This window comes from Megalops cyprinoides, chromosome 18, assembly GCF_013368585.1.
Source record: "Megalops cyprinoides isolate fMegCyp1 chromosome 18, fMegCyp1.pri, whole genome shotgun sequence".
NCBI lineage: Eukaryota > Metazoa > Chordata > Actinopteri > Elopiformes > Megalopidae > Megalops > Megalops cyprinoides.
Window position 1 is genome coordinate 5,874,386 of NC_050600.1, and position 23,463 is coordinate 5,897,848.

General features: G+C 42.4%; 1 protein-coding gene across 3 annotated transcripts in view; it reads left to right on the forward strand.

Annotated features, from left to right (window-relative positions):
* LOC118792949 (sodium/potassium/calcium exchanger 2-like) overlaps positions 1-15,803 on the forward strand; it is a 53,979-nt gene extending 38,176 nt beyond the window's left edge. For all 3 annotated transcript variants that reach the window (XM_036550827.1, XM_036550828.1, XM_036550829.1), the window contains 6 exons: positions 3,188-3,286; positions 5,077-5,162; positions 10,823-10,957; positions 11,534-11,623; positions 13,339-13,505; positions 14,320-15,803. In XM_036550827.1, coding sequence (XP_036406720.1) covers positions 3,188-3,286; positions 5,077-5,162; positions 10,823-10,957; positions 11,534-11,623; positions 13,339-13,505; positions 14,320-14,569 — 827 coding nt within the window. In that variant the 3' untranslated portion in view covers positions 14,570-15,803. The remainder of the gene's footprint in view (positions 1-3,187; positions 3,287-5,076; positions 5,163-10,822; positions 10,958-11,533; positions 11,624-13,338; positions 13,506-14,319) is intronic.
* Positions 15,804-23,463: the final 7,660 nt, after the last annotated feature.

Sequence of the window (23,463 nt, forward strand, 5' to 3'; positions counted from 1 at the left end):
TCTGATATCAATTTAAGCAGAGGTTTTGACCAATCCCTGAACTACACTGTCCAGAGATCTGTTACAGTGGATGGGAAAGTATAGTAGGTGCCTGTGGATACAACAGGGGATTCTTCTGCTTGGCTTTCATACTTTTCCAAACACACATGGTGAAAGCAGCCATGGTTTATTACAGGGGTGGTTCTGTCTAATCTGACATTTCCCAAAACCTGCCTGCGGGGATCAGCACATAGCACACTGCCCAGACGGCAGCACACAGCACCGTGATGGAAACGTTCCTCTTCTGCCTAATGGCCTTTGATTTTCTCTGCGAAAGGGGGTCAGTGCTCTGCACGAAAGATAGAGTGTCTGTCTGCGCGTAGGGAGGGGTGCGCAATTAAAAAAAAAAAAAACTTCAACAGGCTTAGTCGGGCCTTCCCTGAAATAGACACGCAAAGTGGTCTGGCTCCCTATATCCAATGTTTGCTCTCTGCAGTGACCTTTGGGCTACCGTCAAGGTGAACCTAACAGAAGCCATGGGAGCCCTGATCTATATCAGCGTGTCTGAAAGTGGAGCACAGATCAGGGTTATTGATATGATCGTGGATATGAGTGAGGAGAAGCAGCGTCTGGTCTGGGCTGCAGTCTGTGTGCTTAATGATTTTCAGGGATGGTCGCTGGTTGTCGTTTGCTACTATGTGGAGTGCACTCTTGCCTTGAAGCAATGTCTGATTTTTTTGCATTTTTACAGAGAAACTAGATAGGAGTACAGCCATCAGTATTATATAAATATATATATATATATATATATATATATATATATATATATATATATATATATATATATATATATATAATAGCATTAAAACATTACATGTGGTCTACATATACATATATATATATATATATATATATATATATATATATATATATATATATGTATAATGTACATACACACACACACAAAACACACCTCAGCAGTCATTGGCAGTGCCAGGTACATTTGTTTGTGTGCCAGGTATATTCCCCTAGGTGGCAGAGGGGAAGGTAGTTAATGAGATGTCCTCACTAGAAGTCCCCGAAGCTCGCCAGGATGTGACAGCACCATTGCCGTTACCCAGTCCGCCACGGGCCAGGCTTTGCTTACTGCTGTCCCTGAGCCGAGACTGAGAACAGGACTATTTATACCCGCTGGCACTCCCGTTGGAACTCCCACAGAACTTCCAAATCTCTCTTCTCCACCAATCCAGTGTCTGCAGTCCGTGCGGCCACTGTTATGTTTATTAGTTTAGATACGTGACTCATTATGCATTCTCTTCCATTGATGACCAGACCCTTCTGTACCTTTGAAGTGACTGACGGATATTTTTATCATTCAGCGCTCATCCCTAAAGGGCACCTTGGGCTGTCCTTTTGAAAAATGAACTGCAGCCTACCTGATAATTATATTATTAGATCTGAGACAATATTTGGACAACAGTTGTTTGAACAAGCTAAGCACGCACTAGCTAAATGGCTACTACAAATAAACACTTACCCTTAGTTATAGGTCATTTTATGTGCTTCTTAACCTTGCCTTCTGTGAGCTTGTTTATGCAAGGTAATAGATTCCCAAACACAAGACTGAAATTGTGCCTAAATTCATTGACCGCCGCTGATGGCTTATTCACGTATTCATGTGAATAATGTTGAAGAATTTTCTGAACATGTTGTCTGAATGAAGTCTCTCATTATTGAATCTGTGGGTAGTGCATGGGAGTTTCAAACTTAGATCCTCTTGCTTTTTCTGTCCTGGTTATTCTGAAGAGTGAATACACTACCACTTCAGGTGGCAAAAAGATAACGGTACGTTGTTTATGAGGTCAAGACACTTTGTAAAACACCTTTTGTGAGTGAAGTCATTATACTATTGACATCTTGTAAATTTTTCTTTCTGTATATAGAAAGTTACTTTTTTATGGTTTCTTTTGTGGTTTTTATTTATCTGCATGTCCATTTCTAGAGAGAAAAAAAAAGTCAAATGCAAAAAAATGCTGTGTCACAGTTAATAGTATACAGAGTGTTAGATTTATCACCTCCACAACAAACTGAAACACGTGGGGAGGGAGAAGTCTCCCCTGCATCTATGAGTAGGGAAAGATGGCTTTTTAGAGATGGAACACATCCTACGTCAAAGCACTCTGTCCCTGCTTGAGTGCCCTTAAAACACTTTTCAGCTGCTCTGGGCTCCTTAAAAGTACCCCTTTATCCCATGTCCCTGCTGTAGTCCCTCTGGAGGCACCCTTTCCCTGCTTTAGTCTCTGAAAAGCTTGATTTTCCTTGTTCATGTTCTCTGACAAACACACTTTTCCCAGTTCTAAGCTCCCTTAAAGTATCTCTTTTCCTGCCCTACTTCCCCCTGAAAGCACCATTTTCCCTCGTATACCCCCACTTAAAAGCATCCCTTTCTCTGCCTTGGCCCCCTTTAGAAGTGCTCTCTTTGCTGCACTAGGTCCCTGCCCCTTGAACTTGCTGCACTGTTATGCAGAGTTTGATCTAAAGCCTCTGATTAATTTCTGCCAGCGATTACGTCTTTCTTTCAGTGGCCCGTAGTCTGTTCCAGTCTTTCTCTTTCACTTTCACTTTCAATATTTGACTGAAAATGTGATGGCAGTTTTTCTCTTATGCACTGAAGACATTCTGAAGTTCATCTGTATGTTTCTTATACTTAAATTTTTCATTACTTACTTGTCCTGCAGGAGAATCTCAGAGAGTAAGGCTTTGCATGTCCTCATTTTTTTTTTACTGGCAGTGAAACGTAGATAGAGCTTTATCTTTTCCATTAGAGCTGTGAGAGCCCAAGGACTTCAAAAACATTGCTTATATTTATTGCTTGTTCCAGACACACTGTAATGGATCATGCACTCCTCTCAGTTTAAATCAGGTTATTATAATCTTCAGCTGAAGCATTTTTGTAGGTATCATGCCTTTAAATTGAGTTGAGATCAATGCTATTTACTGTTTTCTTTCTCAGGTATTTGCAGTGCATATTTCCAAGTGAAATATGGAATATCTAGTGCTACTTTTGTTTCTGTTTGAAAAATTGAACATGCCTTTTGAAATGAAATATATGATAATGTGGGAGAAAAGCTTCCTCCATATCTCATCTCTCCTGGGGGTTTGGTACCTGGTGCTCTCCTTCACTCCTGTCCTGATGATTCTGTTGTAGGTAAATTCCGTGAAAAGGCATCCATTCTGCACAAGATTGCCAAAAAGAAATGCCAAGTGGAGGACAGTGAGAAAGCCAATGGAGTTGCAAGCCAGTCTGGTGAGTCAGCTTTAGTGAACTACTAAAACAAGCCAATACCTTTCTTTTTTGTTAATTCCTTTTTTTAAAATATACAAACTGTATTCACTTTTGCATCAAGGCATGCACACACACACACACACATACACACACACACACACACACTAGAATTACCAGTAATAACTAATAATACACTGGATCAAGTTTTACAGTAGGTCAGGCAGCGGAGCTTATAATAAGAGGGCTGCAGGTTCAAAACAAAGTGGGGCATTGCACCCTTTATGATAATACTTGAGTTTAATCGTGACTAAATAGTCAGCTGTATAAATTTGTGTGATTCACTGTGGACAATATAGCAATATATATATTATTATTCTGGTTTGTTAGCTGAAATATTCTAAATATAAAAAGATGTTCTTTGTCTAAAATCCAGTTGTAAATTTTGAACAATTTCAATGGTTTCCACTGCGATGAAGCTTCCTTTGTATTCAGGTTACATCATTATTCAGTATTATCTCTCTGTCATATTTTTTTTTCCAAGTGAATTGATGCAGAGTCCAGTTCATTTGTATGTGTTTTCACTTCAAAGAGGTCTGACACACAGTGCTGAGAGAAACATGAGGCTGGTAGATGCTTTCATGGATGCAATATTCCTGTTCAGAGTAATCAAAGAGGGAGATGGACATTTATAACAAGGAAAAATTATGCTAACAGCCCTACTTTACCATATTATCATCTTAAAAGAATCCAAATGTATGACCAGTATTGATGTCCACCCGCTTTGATGTTTTCTCATTGCCTTTCCCGTAAGAATAAAGTTGATGCTCTGTGTTGCTGCTAATGGAAGTTGTAATCTGATTGTTTGGTCCTCACTGAAGTTCCCACCTGAATGGACAGGCAACATGTTATACGGATTGACAACAAATTGCTTTATGTTTGGCATAACGGTAAATAACTCAAAAAAATAAAAGGTCGAAAAATAAAGTACTTTACATGTGACAGGTAACATGGTAAAAGGTTGCATGATCTTAATAACGAGGGTCTGAATAGCCTTTGCAGAAGGATTACAGGACAGATTTTCTACTCAAGGAAACCACAGTAAGGATGTATCCGGCCAATGGAGAAGATGGAGAAATAACAGGCGTCGTTTCTGCAGACGTTTTACTCAGTTCAGAGCCGTGCTTCGGAGACCCTGTGCTCTGTGTCTTTAAGAGCTCGGCTCAGAGAGAGGCGCCCTGGAGCTCGGCTCATCTGCGGCTCTGTCTCTCAGTGGGTCTGTGCCCTCCAGTCGGCCAGCAGAGGAACCTGCTGATCTCTCACCATCTGTCTGCATACTCACTGTCCATCTCACCTGTTAACCACCCACTGCCAAGCACTACAGAGAGGCAGAGAGGGAGAGAAATAGGAGAGAAAGAGGGAGGAGAGAAGACAGAAAGGTTGGGGAAAAGACAAGTGTGCGTATATGTGTGTGTGTGTGTATATATATATATATATATATATATATATATATATATATATATATATAATATGCCAGAGAACATATGATGCCTCAGTGCCTCTCTCTGCTGACCCAGCTATACTTCACACACTCAGACTTTCACACACACACACACCCACACACACACAGAAATTGGATATCAAATATCAAATTCTCTGATTTAAAACCAGCTCAAGGCCTCTTCCCCCAGACTGTATCAAGATCACAGACTCTGCTGATTCGGCCCTAACTGTTCAGCCTGCACCTTTGCCTCTGCACAGAGATCATAACTGAGCATTTCGCCTGTTCCGTTCTCCCCCTCCCCCCCTCACAGATAAGAATCTCCCAAACAGCTCCAACGTTGAGGTGGAGGTGACGCCACCTATGAATGGCAGTGTTGGCCAGGATGCAGGGGATGCGGTAAGCCACCCATTTTGTGTTCTTCCTCTCAAGTGACAACTACACGCCTATTGTGGCGAGCAAAGCTGTACCATGGAGATCACGCTGACGGAGGAGGGTTAGCAAAAAAATGAGGTGCGGTTACGTTTTATTTTCGCAGACTAGGAGCTCGGTGGCTGACTGTTAACTAACGTTTGGGAGCAGGTCAAGTGCTAGGCTCCGAGTTCATGCCTGTAAATGAAAACTAATTTAAACCCTGTGCACCTTGTTTACAGTCTCCTAATCTCTCAGAGGTAAGGGAGGGAAAGGTTCATTTGCTCTAGGACATAGGAAATAAAGACGCAGGTTGGAGTGATCGCTAATGATCTCCCCATACTGGGTGTTAGGTTGCCAGGGAACTGGCCATACCCTGTAGTAGCAGGTGCCAGCTGCCTGCTGACCTGTGGGAACGCCCTCTGAAATTCACCCTGCTGGCTGTGTTAGCAGTGACAGTCCCTATCTTGTTTGCATTCAGAGTTCACCCAAGCCGGGGGGGGGGGTGACCTTGAGGGGTCGTGACGGGACTGCTGGGCATATGGGGCCGCCGTGGAAGGCTGAGAGGTGATGTGGGAGAGGCTTCTGCCAAGATGGAGCGTGGGATTTGAGTTCGGAATGGGGTCAGGTGTTGGTATGTTTTCAATGAGCAGACAAATCATAGAACACTGATCTCAGTACAGCCTTTACTCACGCTGCAGTGCTAATTGCTCATGAACCGACAGCTGAAAGCAGCAGTTTGGACCAGTTTAAGTCCACTGGCAAGACAAACAAGGTAACATACCTGTAGACAAATTTTGATAGTACAGGGGTGCTAGTTCCTTGGTGGTTGTATTGTTAATTAGATCACATTGTGGAAGACACATGTAGATTTGTGTAATTTGTTGACATCATGGCCCTTAAAAGAAAGTATCCAGTGTCTTCAGTAGTACCTATAACTCAGAAAGTAACATCTCTGAGTGAGATGTATGGTTTGGTGCATTTGTTTCATAAAGCGGATCAGTCACTTCTGTAGAGATCATTGAGTCGTCTCTGAAGGAACATTACCCTCTGTTGTCACGGCAAGTCACAGGAGCCAAATTGAAAGAATGGGATTGTGCTGAATATGTCCAGCAAATGCATCTCTGTCAACAAAAGAAGAAATAAATAAAATGAGGGTTTCTCAAATTGCCTCGGAAATAGAGTTGGTGCCAGGTTCGGCGGAAAAATAGATTTTTCTCAGTGACTATTTAGTGCACACATCACACTTGGTCCAGCAGGGAGGCTGAGAGAACATCACAGGAAACAGCCCCTACCAAAAATGTTCTCTTATTTTAGTTTCTAAGTTTAGCACACAAGGTCATTTAGAACATGTCAGCAAGGGGCCAGAACAGATCGGTGAAGGAAACTCATTTCTTGAGTTAAACTGGTAATAGAGTAGCTTCCAAAGATGTATTGGATACCCAGCACCTTATTGGTTTTGGTCAAATAGGTTATTTGTTAATGATTTTAGAGGCTCATCACAGCCCAAAGAACTGTTGGCTCAGTCAGAAACTTTTACAGTCTTGTCCTTTTGCAAGTTTCAAGGAGAAGCTTGGGAAGATTCTGGATGTTATCGAAATGTATTTTCATTGAATTGTTAGGTGTGCCCTCAACATGTTTAAAACTAGAAGATACTCACCCCTTTGGTTGCCTGGCATTGTAATTTTTATTTATCAGTAAACTGCCCTGAAATAAGAAAAATAGGAAAGATATTTCAGACACTGACATTTCAAAGTGTCCTGGGATTGATACAATTTTTTAGATGTTTTGGGTTGTATTTTACCCAAGCATTTTGCAAACTGACTTTTGCAATCTCAGCATGGTGAGCCCACAAAACAAACAAATGTAAAAAATATAAATATGCCCAAGGGCACCTTGAGATTTAAAAACGCTCATTTTGTCTATTCTGTTTCTTTTCTGTTTCTCATTAACATTATAATCAATGACACACATTAATGATTAATTGAATTCACTAGTAAAAAGAAACATTCTTCCCTCTCTTTTGCTCTTAAGTGAGTTTAACAAACACACACTGCACAGTTAATATGAAATATTCATGAGTAGATAGAAATTCTTTTCATTTCTGTTTTCTTCTTAGCACAGAGAGGAAAAAGATAAATGAAGGATAGCTACCAAGTCTGATGACTCACGTGTAGCCGTTTCTACTTGATTGGCCATTATCCTGAGTATTTATTGGGAATTGTGTGCCAAAGCAGAACTTAAGTGTTTTTGTGAGACGTGTCTGCGGAGCGTGGGGTATTTTTGGATGCTCTGCTATGTGGCTGACATCCCCCATCAGAATGCAAAAACATCCAGGTAACCCGCCAGGGCCGATGCAGCCAGTGTTATACAAAGCTTCTATTCATAGCTGTCTCATTAAGAGGAACTTTCCCCCATCGTTTGTGCCAAGGAGTCTGCGATCACTGTGCCCACATTGATAGAACAGTATGTTGTTTGTTCCAAAATGTCCGACTAGAAACTGAAAAAAAGAAAGGTGACAGAAAAGCTTTTTTTGTGCGGTGCTTCTCCGGGACTAGACTGATCTCAGATGGGGAAATGACCTGGACGTGCAGGTTTTCAAAGCGGGCTGCTTCAGAGGTGAAATGACTGTGCCGTTTCAGAGGAGATGGGTGTGCCACAGAAATCAATCCCTCGCGTTTCATGCTCGTGAAATGTCATTGGGCGGTCATCGGGCGGTCCGGACCCCGGTGCTGCGGTGGCTATTGATCATCTGAGCCGGTCAAGGGAAGCAGGAAGCCAAGCATGGCAGCAAGGAGAGGAAGCTGAGACAGACACGAAAAGACACTGGTCTCTCCGGCCAGTGAATAAATGATGAAAGCGAAAGCTTTCCTTTGTGTATGGCTCTGGCTGGTTCCTGCTGCGTTGGTGTGTTGGGGGGGGGGCTGTTATTATTGCTGCTGTTTGTGTCTCACCTGCCTCTCCTCCTGCATTCAGCTGAGACTATTTGCGTTCCACTTGGACTGACAGTTCCACGCGAGCTCTTACAGTAATGAGGAGCTGGGACAGCCTCAGTCGAGCCAGCGGAAAGTCACGCGACCGCTTTCGTTCGCCAGAACAGCCACCATCCCCGAATCATAATGGTCTACTGTGTATCCATGAAGTCTGGTTTGGTTTAGATTAAATTATCCTACTCAGTGTGGTGCTCTGAGTAAACTATGCGTGCCACGTCTCCCCCAACATTCTGAAATCACAGCAGTCTTTGTTGAGAAACAGTTGATCTGATTTCGAACACAGTTTGGATTTGATCCTCTCTGATGTGGTCTCTCTTACCGGCACTCTTGAATGACAGACCCAGCCTAGGAATTGCATTTCTATGTGGTTGCACAGTCTGCTTAAGCACTTCCAGGTCAGAAGTCAGGAATGAAGTACGTGTATTTGTATGGAGACGTAGTGACCCGGCTTATACAGTGTTATACAGTGCTTGCTGGGACTTCGGTCTGGAGGCAGGACTCTGAGATGAGGCAACGGCTCAGTCACTCCAGGTTGTCACACCTCCAGACGCCCCCCCCCCCCCCCCCAAAACCCCAAACCATGGATGGAGACAGACAGACGAGGGTCCCCTCTGTTCCCAGCAGCCAGCCGTGTTTCTCTGCAAGGAGAGGAAAAGAAGGAGGAGGAGGAGAGAGGAAAAGTAGGAGTTTTACTCCTCACGGGGGCCACCTGTTGCTTTTCTACAGTCTTCCAGCAGTCTCCTGTCTGCTTTGGGAGGAGGAAGCAGCTGCAACAGAAGTGCATACAGGTGAAAACACATAGCGAGATTCAGAGCGTGCCGACGTTTTATCTCGGCCCTTTTCCGACACCACACTGCGATCCCGCTGGGGGCTCGGCTCAGTCGTTAAGGAGCGAAATAAAAATGCTTACCGTGCCTGTTCGGTTTATTTCCTCCCATTGAGAGAGACGAGCGTGCTGGGTGATTGGAGCAAATGAATCCTGGATTCTTGCGGAGAGCACCAGCCTCAGAGGCGTGAAAAACATAACGTAGCTCTGCTCCACCTGGGTGGGGAAAATGAAAGAGAATGTTCCGGAAGGTTCCGGTCTCCACCGGGAGGATGGTCATTACGCCACGCGTGGTGTCTGAAGACAGGCCCCCAGGTCTCCCTCGGGTCCCACATTTACACGGCCGCTCTGATTGGAGGCAGTGGGACAGAACGGGGCTCTCCTGTTCTTTCCTCTGTGGTTTTAACTGAAAAATTTCCCCTCAACAAACAAAAACAGAAAGGCAAACTGTTTGGAGCATGTTTTTGTGTCAGAGTATTAAATGTAGACATGTTTGAAAAGCTTTATTATATACGTTGCTCGTTACAATTTTACGCGTTTCATTTCATTATCTGTCGACAGGAATTCGTCACAGTGTCAATAGTGATTACATACTGTGTGATCAGCTATGAAAAACATAAAGTGTGTAACATCATTAGGATTTCCACTTTATATTAAATAATGACACGTCTAGGGGTAATTTGTTCAGATATCATGTAATATTCTCTGTGTAATACATTCTGTATGTAATATTCTATGACAAATGAACAGACAAACCTTATCTGTTGTTATGGGGTGTATGTACAGTGAATGGATCTTCCTTAAAATGCACTGTTTGGTCCTCTCCAATATTCTGTTACATCCTGCTTATGAAGGACAGTCTTCTTGTCTGCTAAATCTATGCTTATGACCTCATAAAATTGTCAAAGGTACGTGGCAATCATTTTTATTTGATCGCTCCTAACAGTTGGGATCATATTTTACCTTTTAGACACCCCTGCCTCCCCCCTGTATCCTTGGGTGCTAAAGGCCAAATCAGTCATAGGCACAGTTCCGTTCCAGCTGTCTCCCTGCAGGGAGGTAACCTTTTCGTCCCACTTCAGTAAGGCAGGCTGACATTCAAATGAGAACCCCAATTACACCTGGAGGTCGGGGCCGCCGCCTGCCCGCCCGGCTGACCCCGCGAATCAGAATGAGGGTAGTGCGAGAGTGACAGGTCCTACCAGGCAAGAGGCAATCATGTGAGAAGGGCCGGTCAAGTGCCACTCTGCCAAGGTCACAGACGGGAGTGGGGTGGTTGGGGGGGGTTGTTCTCACCACTGGCGGAAGGCGCCTGACTCTTCATCACTCTCTCTGGATCCTCATCAGCCTTCCCGAACACGCCTCCTGCCTCCTTTTCAGCCGTATCGGGGGAAGCTACGGGAAATGGCCCTGCACAGGAAAGGGAAGCTTGATCTGAAGGAACGGGAGACAGGAAATGATCCTGAGCCCTTCTGGCTGTGCTTCTGTGGTGCGGGTTGTCATAAGTGTTCGGGGAGGGCAGAACTGCTCCCAGTCACTCCTCACAGTAGGGCAGATTATGTTGTCTGTGTGACATTGAGATTTTCCGGGCTGCAGTCAGCTGCTGATATTATTAGTGTTGCCTTGGTAATATATTGGTATGTGATCTGAGGGCAGAGGGTGCCCAGTGTTGCAGAAAAGCTGATATGTCCCTGTCCATGTTGGTCATGCACATCTTGTCGTAAGGCATGCACCCCCTGCTGATGCTCCCTGTAAGACTCTCAATCTCCTTTTCCTTCTCACTTATTCTACCCCCCCCCCCCCAACCCACTCTCTCTCTCTCACTGCAGGGTGATGATGAGGAAGATGAAGATCAGCCTCTCAGCCTGGCCTGGCCTGAGTCAAACCGCAAGCGCTGCACATACCTCTTCATCCTGCCCATCGTCTTCCCGCTGTGGCTGACCCTGCCCGACGTCAGGAAACCGGTGAGTCCTCCCTCTCTCTGCCGCTGACAAGGTCATAAGTCTCCCCGATAGGAGAGGTGCTCATACCTATCCTCTCTACACAGTAGCCTGTCTGCTGCAGGTGATTTGAAATGTTTGCCTATGTTTCACATCTGTTCTGGAAAAAGCTGTAAAATGTTGAATTGTCTTTAAATTAGTAGCAGTAATGTTTCTGTGGTGCTTTGCACGAGGTGTTTGGATTGGGATTCTGTTCTGGGAGAGAGAGGCAGAGAGAGATGCATGGCAGCATAAAAAAGAGGAGGCACATCTCATCTACATGTAGTGTCTGTTCTCGTCTGTTCTCCAAGAGGACCTGCTTAGCTACCCAGGCTGCAGATTAAATGGCTTTATTGGAGCACAAGAGAACTGCACTGCAAAACGGGTGTGATTCAGTCAGCTTTCTCCTTCAATGATTTATAAATTCCAAGTGTTACTTAAAAATACAAACACATTTTTAAATGTATTTGTGTGATCTTTTAACTCATCAAGCTGTGGTCTGTACGTGAATGTCTTTATTAACCGCCTGGCTGACTCTTTATGTCCTGCTCTGTCTTTCAGACTGCAAAGAAGTTCTTTCCCATCACCTTCTTTGGTGCCATCTGTTGGATTGCAGGCTTCTCCTATCTGATGGTCTGGTGGGCTCATCAGGTAATTCCTCTGATAATTTGGGGGTGGGGGAGAGTTAGGGGGGGCATATGTGACCACAATCACAATTGGTGTCCACACATCATGATCATAATTGTATGTTTTAATTTTTGTGTGACATCTGATGACTTGATAATCTTTTTAAACATCTCAGGACTCACATATGGTTCAATTTCGTGATAATGTGTCACAAAAATTCAGATAATTGATACATGCTAATTCAGATCTTCAAACAAACCTACCTGAAGCCACCTTCACGTGACCAATCAGGAAGGGAATTTTGTTGTGGTCAGAGACAAACCAAAAATCATTGGACTAGGGAAGAGCATAGCATGATAGCATAGCATAGCACGCCTTTGAAGTTGCCGTGGTAATAGTTCTGAGAAGCAGGGATTAGCAGAGGTTCTAAAATACATTGTAATGCGCTCAGGTCTCTTTAAAGAGGCTGCACAGAGCTTTACTTTTAGAAAGTGACATGGGTCAGTGAGGACTCACTGCTGAAATCTAAGAACAGATAGATGGCATAGATGGCTCCTGCTGTGTCTGAAAACCTTTCTAGAAGATCTCTGCAGCATTAGTCATCTATATGAATATAATCAGTATTATGAGTGCAATCTGTATGAATTACTGATATTATCAATATACTCCATTTTAGTTATAAATGGTAAGTTTAAGAATAATTAGTAGTACACATCTAAAAGTTCCTCTAAAACGACCTCTAAGGGTTAATACACAATAGCAAAATTTGAACAAGTGCTTGTCCTATTTTTCTGCTCAGAGCGTTATTATAATTATTGTTTTATTTTGATTCTTTGATTGATTGATTATTTTGATCATACCCAATCTGCATTGCGCTTGAGGAAGTGTCATTGCAGCAACAATCTGGCTGCATGAAGTGAAATCTCATGGCTCATCTTGACGGCTCACTGCTAAATTAGATTACATTAGGCGGAGATAAAGATACAGAATGTAATGAGTCTTTTCTGTGAAACCTCATAAGTGCCACATGATGCAGAAGCTTTGTGAATCCTAACATTCAACTGCTTGTATCTCCATGTTATCTCTGGCATCAGAGCTAAAGCTGGCATCACAGTTTCACTTCATTTCACATCCTAACACAAGACAGAGACAACACAGCACATGGAAAAAATAAATATTTGAATCAGTTGTCACAGAAGACCCGTTTCTTCCTTTAATATGATGGCTTTACCAGATGGTTCCTCGTTGATTTGCTAGACTCTTAGGAGTGATGGGTGTCAGTCGCAGCTTGTGTGGATTTGTCATTTTTTCTTTCAGAATTTCAGCATCTTCACTATCTCCAAATATGGCAGGTGTGGACCCATAGTTGCTCTGTGAAAAGTAGAGTAACTGAAAGGAATAAAACGGCATGTTGGGAAATCTGGGATGTGGTGTGAAGTCTTTCTGTCTTGTGTTCTGTGTGAACTAATTTTCTTTCCAATTTACACTTTTAGCAATGAGCTTGTGATTGCTGTGAAATCCCTTTAGGTTAAGGCTTATTGTTTGACCTGGTGATTATGACTGTGTGTCATTTAAAGATAGACCACAAGGCAATAATCCTTGGGCTAAATGGCCCCTTTACACAAATAGATGGATTCATCCTGGTAAATTTGAACAACAGGGAAGAGAAAAAATAAAACTAAGAAAGTGAGTTTTTGATTCTTTTTTGGTTTTGTTTTGTTTTTGCCGTGCCGTTACAGGTTGGAGAGACCATAGGGATTACAGAGGAGATTATGGGATTGACCATATTAGCAGCTGGTACCTCCATCCCCGACTTGATCACCAGTGTTATTGTGGCCAGGAAGGGGCTGGGAGACATGGCTGTGTCCAGTTCTGTGGGCTCCAACATCTTTGACATCACAGTGGGGTAAAATGGATTATTTACGCTATTACACCACATCATCTGATCATTACTGATCGGACTGCAAGATAATGGGTGATGCTGTCGCAAATATCCAATACTAGGAACTGTACACGTTCTGAAGCACGTTTATGAAGCCAGCAGTATGCATCCGCAGAGCTCCCCATTCTCACTCAGTGCTCTGCTGCTCAGCAGAAATAGCACGCAGCAAAGGGATTTTCAGATGACAGGTTAGCCCCTGTGTCACCTGCCCTGGGGAGACTTAACTTTGGCATTGAGTTCATCACCCTGCCAGTATGAAGGCCTCATGTGTACTTCCCTGCTCACCGGAGGGGCAAGCGTAGGGTGGGAACATTTCCGGATGTTTTACTAAACTAATTTTCCATCTACTTCTCATCTACCCTCTTTTGAGTGGCCCGCATGTGCCATTCCTTACTTTTCCCAATAAAGCGAAGGAAATTTATATGTTACATTATATTTATGCATTACATTACCTTGGCATTTAACAGGCAGTTTTTTCCAAAGTGATATACATAGGTTACAATTTTTACATGGTATCCATTTATATAGCTGGATATTTACTGAGGCAATTGTGGGTTAAGTAACCTTGCCCAAGGGTACAGTAACAGTGCCCCAGCAGGGAATTGAACCAGTAACCTTTCGGTTAGGAGCCCTGCTCCTTACCGCTATGCTACACTGCTGCCCTACATACAGGTTTTACATAAATGTAAAATAATGTTAGCTGGGCAAAGTGTAATGGCACAGAGTCACACAGCATCAATGGAAAGTAATGTCCAACGTGTTTCTCCTTCAACCCCAGCTTGCCATTTCCGTGGCTGGTGTACTCCTTCATCAACGGCTTGAAGCCAGTGACGGTGAGCAGCAACGGTCTCTTCTGTGCCATCGTGCTGCTCTTCATCATGCTCCTCTTCGTCATCATCTCCATCGCTGCCTGCAAGTGGCGCATGAGCAAGCTGCTGGGCTTCATCATGTTCCTGCTCTACTTTGTGTTCCTGGTGGTCAGCGTGATGCTGGAGGACAAGATCATCATGTGCCCGGTGTCCATCTGAGACCGCCCGGACCCTGGCCCACCCGCCTCTCCTGTCCGGCAAGGCGAGAAGGGGGGTTGGGTGGGGGAGGGGTCGGTGGGGGGCAGAGGACGGACTTGTTCATCAGACAGAAAGCATGTAGAGACATGACTTCACTACTGACCTTGGGCGACTCCATTAGAAAAGGCAAGATGGGGGTGGGGTGGTGGAGAGGATGCAGTCCCTCTGATGGGGAAACCATGCTATGCATGTCATATATTTCACAGGACTGAAAGTTTCAGGAACTATTCTTTTTTTGGTGTTATTCTTGCTCCGGTTAATTGAGGAATGTGACTCTCTAATGGATGCAAAAGAGACTATTCTCAAAGCTGCAGTTTCAGTGGCTGAGCTGCTTCTGAGCGGACAAAGGCGTTGGGGTCTAACGAATGCAGGTTTTACATAGAGAAGGCTGTGAGTGTTTGAAATGGAGAATGATTAACAGAGACTGACACACGTCATTGTTGCCTCTGAGTGCACTATTTAAAATGCACCTGGCTTTTGTCACTTGAAACTGTTGCTGCTGCTCGGCACTCTATAGATAATATTGTGGAAATGCTGGTGAGTTATTTATTTCACAGGACTGTGAAGATGTGTTTTTCACAAGGCATGAACTGCACACTTTGCAGTAGTAACCTTGAAACGGTCAGCATACACTCTAGCAAAGAACTAAATGCGAAATGGAACTGGAAGTGCAGTTAATTTTTTGCTCATGTAGTCAGTGACCAAGTTAAAAAAAAAAAAAAAAAAACATGGATGAATAAGTCTGGGATGATTTGAGTTTGGTGTTGAATTTTAGGCTGAAAGGGAATCGTCCATCATTGAATTCATCTAGTTCTCTGTCAAGCCTGCTGTCAAAGCTGGCGGTCTCCTTACAAAAAATCAGCTTTCATATGAAGCACTCAACATTCTTTTAGGTGATTCTCCTTATTATTTTAATTTTATGATTATTATTATTATTATTATTATTATTCTGATTAGTAGTCATAGTAGTAGTTGCTGTTGTTATAGATGTAGTAATTGTGATATTTATTCACCTTGAGTTTTGAAACTATTTTCCCCTACATTGTTACAGATTTCATCAGGTGCAAGTGCTCATATCATGTAGAGCCTGCAACATTTTAATTTTTATTGGGGAAAGTAAACTCTATTAAAAAATGTTAAATAAGACTTATAACCACATAAAATATAACTGACCTTCCACATAATGTCATTCACTCCAGAAAAAACAAGCATGTGTACAATTATAACCAATATTTCAGTGTTAGTATACAGTGATAGATGAAAGAATTTCCTCTTGTCAATTGAAAGAATGTTATTCAGCAATTTATTTAGATTAGGTAAGAATTAGTACACTCCTACAAAATCATTTGATTTGTCTTTCAAAATATAATGTTTATATTAATTTATTAATAAAATTAAAAGTGAATACTGTATGTTAAACTTTATTTCAGGGGAGGGGTGCCAATAATAATGTCTGTAACATGAAAGTTATAGACAAATATGTTTGCATTCCTACTCTTAACTCCCTTTGTCAGTCAGAATATGTTCCATGTCTGCTAGATGCAATAGTCCTCAAAAATTCCTAGGATATGTCAACAAATATATAGGATCAACAATATGTATCAAGCTTGTGAAGTTGTTTCAAATGAAGGGTGCTTTTGTCTGCATGTGTGCACATATGTATATATCTACACAAAACATATAATGTTAGCTTTACAGAAGACATATAGTACAGGACAAATTATCTACAGAGATAATTAAAAATGGTATTTAAACAAAAAATTATAAATGTGAATTTGCAATTTAATGTCTACTTATAGTAGTCTTATTGGAGTAAGACTAGTTATTTTTCAATTCAATGCACATAATTTGCCATGTGATTTTCCTGGTTTGAGTTCTCACTACTGCCACCCTTAAGCTGTGGTAAATGCACATGCTTAAGCACCATCACTGACCATAATGTCTGTATTTTCACTGGGGAATAGTCCACTGCTTATTTTGGACAGGATTCTTCTTCTTTTTTTTTTACATTTAGCAGCAAGTACATTAACATGTTGGATCCTCTTAAGAAGGGATTTCTGGCTTTCCCGGGACAATGCTCACAACACCACTGAATGACCAGAAATGTATACTTTATTGTAGGGCCCGGTAGCTTTATTCAAATAAATTGTAAATTATTATTTAACATAGAAATTTTGATAAGTGTAAATGTTTGAAGAAAATGCTTATAATGACACTGGGCTGGTTACCCACAGACAGCGCAGAAGAGTTAGACCATCTATGTTTGTATAATTTATGTATTTATTCATGAGAATTTATTTATTTGATTTTGTAAATAGTGAAATATAAATACAATTTTAAACATTGAACAGATGGGGACTAAATGCTTGAATTTACCAATCAAGTGTGATCCTCACTGGTCAATGTCTGGATTTTGTTTCTATTTTTAATTCTTTTTTTTTTTTAATGGAAGGTAAAAATGCTTTGTTCAAAAGTTATTATAAACAAGATCTATTCTTTCTCTCTTGTGTATAACCTTTAGAGTAGCAATTACTCTAAGCATAAAAGAAAATTTATGTGTATGCACCTTGATGCAACATGCCACTTGAATATGAGGTACAATCATCACCACAATTCATCACCACCACAGTACAAAAACACATTCTCTACTTTTACATTTTTTCATGATCAGTCATGTTTTACTGTCATAAAGGAGGGTGACTAACAAACGTAAAAGGTGTTATAAAAAGTGTTAACAGGATATGTCACGTTAAATTGTGACCTGATGCTGTTTTCCCTGTCAGTTTCCGTCATATAAAGGCCATTTCCTTGTCACGTAGGCACCAAAGTATGGCAGGTGGGCTCTTGCCAAGCCGCTTCAGAAAACACTCCCTCCCATGGGTGCTCACACCATGATGTTTTCACTGGCAGTGATTCTAAAATTGATCAACCGCCATCATTCTGACTTGAAATTCAAGGTGCCAGAGTGTTGTAGCGTTCCTGCCATTGTATAATGGGATGGTTTGCCATGAAGCTATGGCGCTGTCACCCAAACGGTTCCCGTTTAAGCGGATGGCATTATGCCCACACGTCTTTGCTGTCTGCTGTCTGCTTTGCTTCCTTGGCTCCACACTACACCATCAGTGTGACGGGGCGTGGGCGTGATGCTGCCGCTCCAGGCTTTCCCTCACGGTAGCAACATCTCGGCCAGCCTGCTTTCACAAAATGGCTTCTGTGCGTCATGTCAAAGGTGCAGCGATGCTGGCCATTCTGTCAGAGAGCCCATGCACAGAAGTGCTGTTTGCAACATCATGTATGTCTATGTCAACATGAACGGTGAGCTAAACATGCATTTCAGCTGTTAAATTGGATAAGCATGTATGATACCAGTGTGTAAATCATTAACCACAAAATAATGTAAATAGATAACAAGAATTATATGATTCCTAATACACAGTTATGCACTTTTACCATTTTTTGCTCTACATACATGCAATGTACACACATACAGACACACACAAATATACACACACACGTATACAGAATACGCATATAATCTCTTGTATCCCCAAATCTAATTAAATGGTACTTCTTTATGTAAGAACACATAAAGTGTGTAATACAATATGAAAATAAAGGTAACTAAGAAATGAGCTGATCAGAGTCCACATGTCTCTTATTTCTTTCATATTAGTAGTTATTTGTACATTTGTCATGATGTTGGTGGTGCTGACAGTGCAGAAGTAGTGGTAGCTTGCAGTACAGTAGAAGTATTCTTAGTAGCAGTTACCATTTATTAGTAGAAGCGTTTTATTCGTGGTAATTGCAGAACTGGGGTAAATGTAGCAGAGACCAAACCTGGCCATGGGGTGACAGCAGCTCAGGAGGTACAGCAGTCGACTGAGAATTGGAAGGTCCCTGGTTCAAATCTGGCTCCTCCTGGCAGAATGTCAAAGTGTCCTTGAGCAAGACACTGAACCCCAAACTGCTCCCAGTGGCCCATTGGTACCTTGTATGGCAGCCTCTGTCACTGGTAGGTAGATGTGAGGCATAAACCTGTAAAGCGCTTTGACTACTCAAATGAGTAGAAAAGCGCTATATAAATGCAGTCCATTTACCATGCAGCAGCAGATGCATGCCTTACTGGTCCAATGAAGCTGTCTTGTTTTCATTTTCAATTGTTTGTCAGTCACAAGGGAGACACCTACTGTATTCATAGGATGAGCTCAGTTTGTAAATGCCCGTTTGACTCCTCTGTGGCTTCTTCAGAAGCAGCCCAAAACCATCCACAGCAATGACATACTAGGATGCTCTCTCTTCCCACTCTCACGCTGACCTCTTGTCAATCACTGCTGCCTAGACACAACCTCCCTGTCAATACAATCCAATCAGAAGAGATCTAAAATGTATGTCAACACACGTGTCTCCCAGGGGATGTGCATTGAGATATGCACTGATATATTACTAGATGTCAAGAGCATTGCCCTGTCTCTCTCTATAATTTGACAGGCACACATTTAAACACAAAAAATGCAAAAAGCATCCAGAGCTGGAAAAGTCTCTCATGGACAAACTGTGATTTCAGTGTGCGTGTTGGTCTGACAAGTGTGCCGCAGACAGGCAAATGCCTCTCTGGGACTGCTATTTTGGGATTTCTGTTGAGACATGTCGGCCAGCGGTCCAAGTTAGCTCCTGGGACTCCGGGTATTGGCTCACACCAGAGGGTGAACGTAGACATAGAATAACAGTGCAGGGGATATGCTGAGGTCCTTCAAAGCACTTCAACGCATCTAACACAAAGACTGAATACCTTTTTCCAAAATATCTAGCCCATCTCGCTTAAAGATCCATGCAAACAAGCATGCTCTTCAAAAAGGCTGTCATTCTTCCTAAAGAATGACAAATGCACTGAGAAAAAAACCCTTTAGTTTTAGGTGATTACCTTATCAACACCTGGACTGCATGTGAGTAGTCTTTAAGGCACAAGACTAATGGACAACACTTCTAAATATCATGGATCCTTGAGGTCAGAGGTGGCATACTGTAAGAGGACAGGTGAGGGAGGGGAGCTAGGCTGCTGGGATGGATTTCACAGACAGAAAGTGCTGGTGGGTTTGCTATTTTTCCTTGGTCCCATCCATTCCTTCCCATTCCCATAATCCCTCAGGAGGAGATGTGACACTGCTGCGGAACCCAGATAGGGCGGACAGAGAGACAGGGATCTGTCATTTCGCACAGGGAAGCTATTTTCCGCCATCATTCACTGTGCTAATCTGACACCGCGGGCCGTAGGGGGATGCTTACGGATGCTAATCCTTTTACTCATATGAAGAATCCGGAACAGGCTGGCTCAAATACGCATGCATGTCAGACCACTGAGGACCACAGGACATGCGCTCTACATGCAAAAATCCAAACCCTGCAAACGTTCACCCCGAACACTGGTTTAAGCATTTATTCTTTTTTACTACCAACAGTGCTCACCCTTTGAAAAAATTGTATATATTAAAATACTAAATCCAAACCTAGCAAACTACATTATGTATTTCAAGTGAATTGATTATTGCGTTTCTTATAGCTATTACATGTAACATATACATCACATATGAGGTATATAATGAAGTATTTTACTTCTACATAATATATATTCCAATGTTTGCGTATTTAAATTACATTCAGATATTACTTTTTTGAAAGGTACTAATGTTCATGACTTAAATCTGCCTCAGGAGAAGAGTATCTGTTAGAAATATTTATATACTTATATGATTAATGGGGCTGATTTAAAAATCTTCTAAAGTTGATGTACCTTCACTGGAGACTGCATTTAACGTCTTTCTAAGAGCAGATTACAGAGTGTGTGCTGTACTTAATGAGCACTAGATCACTTGCAATTTCACACATCACGTAGCAGCCGTGACGCACTCCAACCAGCTTGTCATATTGCCAGTTTTCTGTGAGAAAAAAGAATGAGCAAAACTCAAAGACAGCGAGAGAAGGAGAAAGGAGAGGGAGAGGGAGAGGGGAAAAAAGACAGATGAGGGAAAGTGAGAAATGGGGTCTGTTCAGTCCAAACAGGTTTATGTTTGAGCTCCGCAGACGACCTCAGAAAGCAACAGGGAAGGACACTTCCTTATCTTGACAATGGCACAGCATTCATCTGCTCAATTTGACAACCAGGCATGTCTGCCCCTTGAGAAGGACAAACAAAAAGTTTTGAAAATTTACCAGCTACAACTTTAAGAGGGCTGTCTATAACATTCCCTCAATGACTCTCTCAAAAAGGACACTGTTCTCAGTTTCGAAAAATGCATTTCTGTTTTAGTTTTCTGATTACATTCTCTGACTCAGTAATTGAAAACCACACTGAATGCTAACACTGGCCACAAGTAATAACTTTCATTCTACATTGTGCATAGTCATGGAATTTGAGAGCTAGCTGGAGACGATGATGCATGTTCTACGTGGGCCAAATGTGACTCATATGACACCATTACTGATTAAGCCAGTGACACATTGGTGACATCACCCCCTTGTGTTTCCTATGGGGCTATAAATGCAAGCCTGTGGCCTGCAGAAACCTCAGCTGTGATGATGAAAATGTGGTAAAATTGTATGAATGCAAAAAACAAACAAACAAACAAACAAAAAAAAAAACGTTCATAGAAGCCTATATGAGAACTGAGGAAGAGCACCATGTGCCAAATCATTTCCATCTCTGATGCAAACACACATCACAGGGCAAGTTAAACGGGACCAGTTAGCCCTGAGATCTGAGGCCCAGTGGACACACAAGCACTCCACACGACTCGTACTTGCCTTTTCCATTAGCGCTCACCATGTGACTGCCTGCACTCAGAGGCGGCCACCGGAGCGGGCTCACTCCGCTCACTGGACAATTCAGAGCATCAATATTGTGATAGAGGGTGTCATGTCATTAAATTAAAACCTCTATTTATCAGATGCTCAGCTTAAGGCACCAAAGCCCCACCATCTGCGAGAGCAGCTCGGCTCGGCGGAAGTCTGGCTGAGACTCCTGGCAGTTCCAGGAACAAACCAGGGAGGGGGGCCCTGTGAGTCATTGTCACACTTCAATCGCATCCCGCCAACTTTCCCCCCGCAGGCCACATTTAACTGCTTGTGAACTCTGCATCACTTCTCCAGGGGGAAATACAGGCAGAATAACCAACAAGCTTTTTTTTTTTTTTTTAAACACTGTGCTGCAAGATTCTTACCTTGCCTCACCTCAACTGACTCATCATACTATGTACTATTAAGGCACATGAGGACACTGCTGAGCAAGAGCAGAATATACTTGGGGTGTTCTATTCATAACAACAGCTAGGCAGATATTGGTTTAGGTTCAGATGAGAGGTGAACTTGGTCTGTAAGATGACATTGCAGTTTCAGCAGGAACCATTTGTCTTTCCCCACACTCTTCCTAGAGAGACTGACCCCCCCCCCCCCCCCGCATCCGATCAAGGAGACCTCGCAATTCCTTATTTGGTGGAATATATCCTCATTATAATGTAACACAGTCAATTAATCAGGAGCTGCAGCACTGTGAGGAAGGCCTCACCTGCAGCTTGGGTCCTATACCTTGATTTCTCATTTCTCCTTGACAGGTGAACCAGATGGCAGACACCTCTGTGGAGAGACACCTGCTGGGTTTTCTCAGTGATCGTGAGGGATAATGTTGTCACGGCAACTGATGGAGGTTGCATGACTGATCATCTGTGGCTTCTGCAGAACTCTCAACAAAACATAATGGGAGTGTGTGTTTGCATTAAACGTCTGTGTGCTGTTCTGTGCTCTCTACATTTAGATCAAAACAAAAAAAAGCAATGACAAAGATGGTCACCTGTATTAAAGAGAAGACAACCTTCATGCATGTACTGCAAATTCTGTAATCCTTTGCTTTTTCTATACCACAAAAGAATCCGATTTTATTTGCTAGGATTTCATTTTGTACTGTAATGTGTTTACACTACCTCACCAGAGTTTTTTTTTAAAGAACTTTCCAAAGATTTTCAACAGGGAAGCCTTAGTTGTAGAGGACCAATGTTACTAACAATTCAAAATGTATAAAAAAATGTTTGTAACCAGCCACCACAATCCCACGACCCATAAAAGTAATTTAAGGCCAAACGCCTTTTTCGCGATCAACTCTAAGCACCGGGGGCCTACGAATATTTTGAATTACACGAATGCTTTCTCCCTACAACCAGTGCAAATCCACCTGGCTAAAGAATATGAGACTGCTTTCCTGAGGTCTTAGGTCTTATATCTGTTTAGCGAGATAATTTCAGCACCTGTATGAATTTTCAACTCCCCTACCTAGCTAGCTAATGAACAATAGTATTCGCCAGAAGACTCATTAACTAGGTAAATGGCGTCAGAAACGCAGAACATTTCAGCGAATATGATGTATTTCCTCTATGTCGCTTTCAATAACTGTTAGTAAGATCTTCTTCCAACCCCCCAAAATACGCACAATATTACTGGCACAGTTGATCTGGGCTAGCTAGCTTTATTTTTATGCTAATGAGGTCGAGCAAAGCAAGCTTTTGAAATCTAATCAGTGGAAAAATAAAACAACTGATTTTCCTTTTCCCTTTGTTAGCGCAGAGACCACTAGAAATTAATCAATGAGGATACGCCGCTACACGTTCCCTACTTGCGGACTGCCAGCCATGTTTCTTTTCCGGTGCAAATTGAGCTTCAACTTTGACCCCGTATGACGATCTTCCTCTTCCGGTTACAGTCCCAACAGGTATGGCGGAAAATATTTCTTCTTACATTTGGAGAATAAATAATCTGTTTCAATCTGCCATTTAAAGTGGTGTTACTTCGGTTGGTTATTATTAAATACAATC